Source organism: Primulina huaijiensis, unplaced genomic scaffold (genome assembly GCF_012295235.1).
Source record: "Primulina huaijiensis isolate GDHJ02 unplaced genomic scaffold, ASM1229523v2 scaffold11459, whole genome shotgun sequence".
In the NCBI taxonomy this organism is placed as follows: Eukaryota; Viridiplantae; Streptophyta; class Magnoliopsida; order Lamiales; family Gesneriaceae; genus Primulina; species Primulina huaijiensis.
Genome location: NW_027342351.1, coordinates 2,612 through 11,136, shown reverse-complemented (window position 1 = coordinate 11,136; position 8,525 = coordinate 2,612). Strand labels below are relative to the sequence as shown.

Here is an 8,525-nt window from a genome sequence, read left to right as displayed (position 1 = left end):
ATAAAAGTAACGAATATCTTCATTTACAATAATAAGTAATCAAACTGGTATATCACCAGAACATCATACAACATAAGAAGAAACGTCATAAGCTTCACGAATCATCCGATGGGCAACCCGATTGACCGATCTCGACATGTAGTTGATAGATAAGAAAACATCAGGCTTCATAATATCATTTTGCCATAACCGTTGATATGTTAAATTACACATTAAATCGATAAAGTCTGGTAGTCTGCGCTATAGTCATTATTATTATCAGTCTCAATATATCGTGTGTTGTTATATTTTAGTACAAAATATAAATTTACATATAAAAAATTTGAATTATGTTAAGTACTTTTTTTTAAATCAAAATTTGTCTTTTTCTCATAAAAATAAGAACAATGTAGGAATGAAAAAACATTACTGTATCTAAAAACCAAAATGAGAACATATAAATTTTTTTTACTTGATAATATATATGTATTCGAAACATAAATATTTTTTTTCTTCAAAATGCACCTCATCAAAATTTCTAGTATCCCATATTAGTACCAACCTGTTTTCACATGAACAAAATGCATGCACAGCAAACCGCACACAATACCCATTTTCGAATTTAAGTTGGTAGGTTTGCATTCGTAATGCACCGATCTGTATTCTGGAGCCTACCGATATGGAACTGAAAGAAATATATGTATCGAGAAACAAATCCAAACTTAACCCATGAAGTTGACCTGTGCATTCTCAGTTTTGTATTTTTGGAGATCTTCTTGGGCACAAATGAGCCTACACAAAAGAGAACGAGTTTCTTCAATTCACAGCATAAGCTCTTAGTATGTGAAGTCAAGAATCAATGTAGATTGTCTCTTCTACACAGTCCCCCTTTCTATTTTCTTTATATCTATCTAGACTAGCGAATCGTGTTCTTGTAAGAGATTCGAATATGATCTCTTATACTTGTCGATTATCTATATTCAATGGACATATAATGAAGTATGCAAGATTATCAAACATGAGATTCTTGGTGATTATAATAAATACCTCCATCGCAAATCAGATATCTGGCGAAGTAATTCTTTTTCCCTGTCATGGGCTGCCTCTAACTGCAAAAACAGAGTCCAATGAATGGCATCTGGGCATCAGTAGCTAGTGGAGGCGAATACCGCCATCTTCACACTAGTATTTTTTTAGAAGAAGACATGTTTAATGTTTAAAAGAGTATAGTGTGAAGTGAATTCATAAAAACTCTGTACTTTTGCATACCGAAGATTTTTCTGTCACAGTTGTATTTGTTGGCATGCAGCCTGCATCTACAAATAGGACTAATCGAATTAAGTGCTAAGAATAGACATATATCAAAATATCTTAACTCCAGATTCATTAATCAGGTTACCTGCATAATCAGCAACAGCTACTTGCCTCATAAGATTAAGAATGCAATCCTATCAAGAAAAACATAAACAGATAATGAAAAAATTTAGAAGAACGCCCAATGTAATTTTCTCACAACCATGCATTACCCTTTGAGAAATATTCGACTGTAGAACAGACTGAAGCATCGGAAAAATGGCATGACCAAGAGGATTTGACTGTGTAGCATTGGAAGGAAATGGCAAAGAAATAGTGGGATGTTGAGTGATCACCTAAAAATTGACACAAACAGAAATGTGATTCAAATACTTCCCAGAAACCATTAGTCATAAAGTCACTTGTGCAGCAACTTGTGATTGCAATTTAGACTACACCAACATTGCAACCAGCAATCACAGTTTAGTCGACCAAATCATATGGTAGTAACTCGTAGAATATATTTATCAGATAAAGAAAATAACAGATAACTCTCAAGTAAAAACACAAATTTAACAGGAAAAATTAGTGACGTCAAGTTGTCTAGATTTAGTTCAAATCCATTGATTTGAAAACACAATCACAAATGTTCAAAAACAAATCTTAACCTGAAGCAATCTCCAGCCAAGACTTGCAGGCCAACGCACAGCAAGGAAGAATGTGCCACCTTTGTTATCACATAAGGAAATATTATCATGCGGAAACTCTAGTTACAGGCATCAGGTTTTGAAGCAAAGAACTCAATATGCTAGAACACCTGCAGAAATTTTTTTATTCTAATCCCTCTAATATATAAGCATTTTTAATCCATTCAACATGTTAGATTAGATTTAAACCGTGATACAAGTTATTTTTTCTTATTGTACAAAATTTATTCGACATCAAAGAAGTAATATTAGCATATTTAAAGCATACAAAAAATATCAAGTAAATAGCTAGGAGACACACAACATTTTTGTGATGGATTTTTGACCAACCTGCATGCTGTAGCTTTTCTGTAGCGTAGGAGCTGGAACCACCTATGGAATAAGTTAATTAATCTGAAGTAAATGTAAGCACAACCAGATAGAAGTTACAACAGGACCTGAATAACAACCTTTTCAATCTCAACATTTTCTGATGTAACCTTAAATCGTCCTTTTTGCTGAACAACTGCACATTTCGCCTTCTCATCAAGTTCATCAACACTAGCTGCGTAAAAATTCCACAGTGAAGCAAGAATGTGTATAATTTTTAATCATGCAAAGCTCATCTCCATCAAAATGAGAAGTTTTGAACTATAGGGCACCTCTTACATGATGCTTTTAATCCTTCGGACATAATATCTAGATGCCCATTATCTGTTGTTCGCTGACCGGCAGCTCCACCACTTGAAAAAACTTGTTCTTTGTCTCTAATGTAACAGTTAAATAAAAATGTCAAGATGAAAAGGGAGATACTGAAAGAAAACATTGTGAACATGCAATAAGAAACTATTTGATCACTCGTTGTGACGTATGGGAATAATTGTAGATTTTTCAACCAGATGGTAAGAATTTACTTGAACAGGAAATCAGAAACAGACTCTAGACATATTGTAACTAAACAAAAAACGAAATCTATTATTCTGCTGACTGCAGAAGTAAAGAACTGAATCCTTAAAGCATATAGAGAGAAAAAACGGACATGCTGTTTAAAAGACTGTCAGTGGTCGTCGGGATGAGTGAATCTCGAACAAATGCGTACCCAATATGAGTTGTTGTAGGAGCTGCATCTGATAAATATCTATTTATACTGGACAAAAGTTTTTCTGCCATTTTTTCTTTTTCATGAGATGCTTTTGATTTTGGCTGCTCAGTCGTTGAACCCAAAGTGTTCAGATCATCATTAGATTTTTCATATTTGACTCTAAGAAAACAAAATGAATTTCAAAAGCTAGTCCAACGATATTCAATTTTGATAAGATTGTACATTGACAAAGTGTTGCAGTCGCATTATTGTGAGCTTTATGCAATGTGACTATGGGAGAGACATAGTACGCAGGACTATGTATATTCTTGGCACAGTACAACAGGAAACAAAGGATGATCCAATATTTGAATATTAAAAACCAAAAAGCTAGTTGAATATTAGCAAAGGAAAAGGGAAATAGGCGGTATGAAAATAATTCATGCTGCTATACCATACTGTATAAACATGATATGAAGGAAAGGGTTATCATATTATGATTATGAAGACATACGCGTTAGTTGTGGAGTCTCCTATTGAAAGAGAAGCATGAACATTATCATCCTGTAAAAGGCTATGAACTTAGAATCTGACACCAAAATATATCCAAGAGTAACTTTTTTTTCCAGAACCACATAATGGCTTAAACATACTGAATCTGCAGCATCAGAATATCCACTTGAAAAGGATGACTGGTGTTGAAGTTGTGAAACTTGTTTAGACAAAAACAACTGATGTTGAAGTTGTGAAGCTTGTTTAGACAAAGACATCTGATGCTGAATTTGTTTGCTTTGTATCTCTTCATCTTTTTCTGTTATAACATCATCATCCTGAATCTGAAAGGATATGTATTTAACCAAGAAACAATTGCATCGATTAAATCTAGCACACAAAATTCGAAAATATTGAATACCAATGAGGCTTGCGCCTTCATGTCTTCAAGGTTGAAGTTCCAATCACTAATCCCACGTATATATTCGTTCTGCAGATGTTTGTCACCAAATTAAAGAAAAACTCGCAACAAACACCAAGCACAAAAAGGTTGAGTTCTCACAATATATCTTTTAACAAGTTGAGACCGAATTTTCTTCAAATGAAAACCCTTCTATACACTTGTCAAGAAATTGCATCCATTTTATTAAAACTATGGGGAGATTTAAAATCAACCTCGCGCCAAAAAAGTTATAATAAAACCTTATCTCAGTTGTCAAGGATTAATTATAACCTATTTTATTTGAAAACAGAGGGACTTGACAGAAAGAGCCGAGGATGCAAAAGTAAACATCATTTCAAAAAGACTGATTCCTAGAAGGAAATATTATACAGCTGGATATATATTTTTATGGAGACTCGTTGCTTCAAAGTATGAACTTAAAATCAGATACATAAATGTACACGAATTGCTATGAATATCGAACAAATAATCAGCTGTTGATATTGGGTTCATCAACTTGTCATTGTCACCGAGGGGCGAGGATGTGGAATCAAACCTGTGATATTTCTTCTTTCTGCCCATCTGGAATTTTCTTTTGTGCAAGCATGTCTTCCTCCTTTCTCTAAACATATCATACTTTTACTTTAGAATATGATCACATCGAGAAATATATGATGATGATGACAGCTATGAAGTATTATTTTGGAATAGCGTTATAAAATAACAAACCTTTAATGCCTGAAGACGATCACCAAGAGTTGGCAACCCCTCTATTAGAGTTCTAGAAATATAGTCATAAGATCTTGCTTGCTTGAAAAAGGAATGCCTCATTAACTTTTTGGCAGATGGCCTTTTTAAAGGATCTTTTACCAAACAACTAGCAATCATCTGCTTAAAGGACTGGAAATGCAAATACAGACACAAACATGTAAATAAATGTTTCGTTGATTATCATCAGACATGCTTTTCACTAATATACCTTAGAGAACTTTTTGTCGCTCTCGTAATCAAGACCTGGGGGTGCGTTTTGCAAGGTCATTAGCAATACCTATAAAAGCAAACCATACTGTGAACATTCTTGAATCAGAAGATAACCTGGTTACCAGAGGGCTCCCATGTTGAAAGAAAACCCTACTTAGATCAATAAAGACCTTCATTGGAGGGTATTTTGAGAAAGGGGCATGACCATGGGCAAGCTCCAAAGCGGTTATGCCAAAAGACCAAATATCAGCTCTGCAAAACATTTACCCTTCAAGTGAGAAAAACTTCTGCATCTTTGGTTATTATAGAAACTGTAGAAGTATACAAGAATTATCCACTGACTTGAAGTCATAACCATGCAATTGTTCCATGACTTCTGGAGCCATCCTACACAAATACAAAATTCACGCCCATAATACAGACACAAAAAGGACAAATGGTGAAAGATCAAGCTCAAACTGAACTCTATAATGAGCAACAGCATTCAAACAATGTGAATTTCATGAACTCGAGCTTATCTGTCACTTTGGCTAGGCACCCAACAATTTATTGAAGTTCCCACAGATAATTGCACAAGTATAGAAGGATGGTGTCAAATGTTATAATTTCCAATGAATAGATTTTGTTTTTCTCGTATTAGTATTTTGTTAAATATTATCCTATCAATATATGGTTGTCAATCTTGCCAGATGCTCACAAGTCATAACATTCAGATACCAGACCAACGTAAAAAATACATCACCAAGGGTCTTAGTTGCAGGAAAAGGTATAGAACACCGAATCATTTGACTCATACCAGCAAGGAGTGCCCACAAATGTATTTCTCATACGTTGCCTATCACCAGAATCAAACAAGCAGGCAGAAACACCTAAATCCCCAAGTTTGATACCACCATGTGCATCAATCAGAATATTATCAGCCTGACAGAACACAATAAAATAAAGTAATGCACAATATTAACATGATAAAAGACGTGAATATTGCGCACTATACTAACCGCGTGTCAAGGGTCTGGTGCTAATTTATTGTGATTGTATTAAAGCAAGTGCCCAGTGCGATGCTCATGATAACACAGGCTCTCAGCTCAAAAAGATTCTTTTTTGCATGTTACATAAACTTCCTGAAAGTTCGAACTAGAAAATGCTACTTCTCATTACACACGTAAGAGTTTTTCCTACACATTTTAGAGAAACAAATCCTTCTTCTGTATAACCTCACAATAACTTGAAAGGAACCTAGTTTAGATGATGATGTGGTCCATGGAGTCGAAAACTGGCTGATAGATGCCTTTGACATTTCTTGTAAAAAACTCATACTTAAGGAGCAGACTCAATTAAGTAAAACCCTCAATTAAGTAAATTTTAGAACTAAAGGAGCAAACTCAATTAAGAAAAACACATGTTTTTTCCTTAAAACCACCCTTAATTGTTGCACCTGTACAATCTTCTTATTATTATCATTAACAGAAGGAAATGATATGACTTAGAGAGCCGCAATCAAGATTTTCGTATCCTCGCCCTTGATTAGTGAAACAGAAAAATAATGGCTCGCTTTCTCATCTCATTGGAACCTTCGCAACAACCACCTATCCAAACATGGAAGCTATTGAGTACTACGTTAATCCAGTCCCTAGAGATACAAGGCATGATCCACAGTCTCTAACATGTCTTATCATGCGCTGGAAATATCCTTTCTATCAAGCTTTTTTGAAATTACCATATTGAATGACAATTAAAAGTTTAAGCAATTAAAGAGATCAGACACTTAGGTTTCTTATTTTCAACTGCCATAAAACACACACTTTAAGCAGATTGTATTTCGACAAAATTAAACAGACATCTACTCACCTTGACATCACGATGAATGTGGCCATGTTGATGAAGATATCCCAAGCCCTTCAACACCTCACGTAAAATTGTAGCAATAACTGCCTCCTCGAAACCATTTGGATGCACAGCCTTCAATATGTGAAGGCAAGAACCTCCAGCCATGTAAGGCATAACAACCCACAGAGTGTGATCAATAACAAAGGAGCAGTGTGATTTAAGAACATTTGGGTGGTCAACTAGGACCATTGTTTGTGCTTCCCGTGAAACATTATTCTGGATGTAAATGCCGGAACTGAGTAAGAAAATTCATTTTGCCAAAGTTTCAGGATGCAGGATTGATCATCATTCATTTAGAATGACAAGTTTAAGCACGTACGAACATATCCAGGATGTCTTACATGTAAATAAGTGAAATTGCTTCTAATAGAACTGATAAAGTTTATAAGATTAGCTCTTGGTGAAAGCATTATAGCATAAATATAAATGAACTTCCATTTTTAACAAAACACTCTTTAAATAACAAGGCAACCCCCGCAAACGCCTATCACAAGCATTTCAAAGCACAAGTCTTCATTCACAGGATTAATATACATACGATCATAATCATAACTTGGCAGAGAGATGAAGTACCAGATCACAATTAGCCCGCTCAAAGTCCAGAATTTTGATGGCAACTATCTCATCAAGTGGAACGCACAGCGCCCTATGGACCGAGGCACTGACACCATTCCCAATCTCCTCAAACAGAGTATAATGCTCTGCTTCAATTGGATATTTCTTCTTCTCCTTCTCCATTGAAATCAAACCTCAATCTACGATCAAAACACTCACGTAAATACAAACCAACCCCAAAGCACAACCTCGAAGCTCGATACAGATATAACTACGCCTAGCTGGTCATCCTAGAATTCGAAATTCATCAAGAAATAAACCTGATTCTAGACCCACATAAACAGACTTTGAAATTCAAGCTTTCTTAGAGAATTTCCTCATCATCATCAGTTGCATGGATGAATAAACGCAGAACATCCTACATTCGAAACTCCATCAACAAACAAACCCAATTCGGAAAAACCAAAAACAAACTTGCGTAGACTCGTTGAATTCAATCTTTCCTCGTCATTTTGCTCCTTCTCATCTATTGCATATTATAACAACCAAGAGCGTGAATAAATGCAGAATCATCCTAGAATCCGAAACTCATCAACAAATTAAACCCATACCAAAACCCATAACAGAATAACGTAAAAACTCAACTTTATTCGAGATTTTCCTGCTCTTCATCCGTTGCATGTGAAGCCAATAGGCAATAGTACATTAATAAATGCAGGGAAAGAATCACGCGGAATGATGATGACACATTAAATAAAAAGAAAGCTTGAAAACAGATGGCAGGAGAAAATCTGAAACTGAGAGAGTTGAAGGTCGGTAGATATAAAGATATACATGTATCTATTGGTGAAAATGAAGGGAGAGTATCCAGGATAAATCTAAGTTGGCATTCGGCATTTTACATTTCTTATTATATCATCTTTTTATTTTAAGTATACACGTATTTAATCAAGGGAATTGAAAGGTCGGTAGATATAAAGATATATACGTATCTATCGAGAGAGGAGAAAGATCAATAACTTCGTCCGGTGAAAATGGAGGAAGAGTTTATCCCGCGTAAATTCTCTCACCTGTTACGTTGGTACCCAACATTTTACACTTCTTACTTTATAATCTTTTTATTTTAGGT

General features: G+C 35.0%; 1 protein-coding gene across 11 annotated transcripts; it reads right to left on the bottom strand.

Annotated features, from left to right (window-relative positions):
* Positions 1-462: 462 nt before the first annotated feature.
* LOC140965632 (uncharacterized) lies at positions 463-8,179 on the bottom strand. Of its 11 annotated transcripts, XM_073425754.1 has the most exons (20): positions 7,717-8,178; positions 7,415-7,596; positions 6,803-7,057; positions 5,751-5,875; positions 5,297-5,341; positions 5,125-5,206; positions 4,953-5,021; positions 4,703-4,873; positions 4,530-4,595; positions 3,953-4,021; positions 3,693-3,875; positions 3,554-3,603; positions 2,628-2,725; positions 2,429-2,523; positions 2,310-2,351; positions 1,506-1,628; positions 1,379-1,427; positions 1,249-1,295; positions 1,027-1,088; positions 466-771 (listed from the first exon to the last, which is right to left on the bottom strand). In XM_073425754.1, exons 2-20 carry the CDS (start codon positions 7,577-7,579, stop codon positions 702-704), a joined length of 1,866 nt encoding a protein of 621 aa, XP_073281855.1. In that variant the 5' UTR covers positions 7,580-7,596; positions 7,717-8,178; the 3' UTR covers positions 466-701. The 11 variants fall into 11 exon arrangements, 7 of the variants coding, with proteins under 7 accessions (XP_073281857.1, XP_073281859.1, XP_073281856.1 ...); XR_012173123.1 differs by having other exon boundaries at positions 463-771; positions 1,027-1,161; positions 7,415-8,179; XR_012173124.1 differs by having other exon boundaries at positions 463-771; positions 1,027-1,161; positions 1,249-1,289; positions 7,415-8,179.
* Positions 8,180-8,525: the final 346 nt, after the last annotated feature.

What these genes read in the sequence shown, in the direction of transcription:
- LOC140965632 (XM_073425754.1), bottom strand. Translation starts at nt 7,579, where the DNA reads ATGGAGAAGGAGAAGAAGAAATATCCAATTGAAGCAGAGCATTATACT. An exon ending in AAAATGTTGAGATTGAAAAG is followed by an intron (nt 2,352 to 2,428) that starts GTTGTTATTCAG and finishes CTTATTCCATAG; the next exon opens with GTGGTTCCAGCTCCTACGCT. An exon ending in AGAAAAGCTACAGCATGCAG is followed by an intron (nt 1,629 to 2,309) that starts GTTGGTCAAAAA and finishes GTCAATTTTTAG; the next exon opens with GTGATCACTCAACATCCCAC.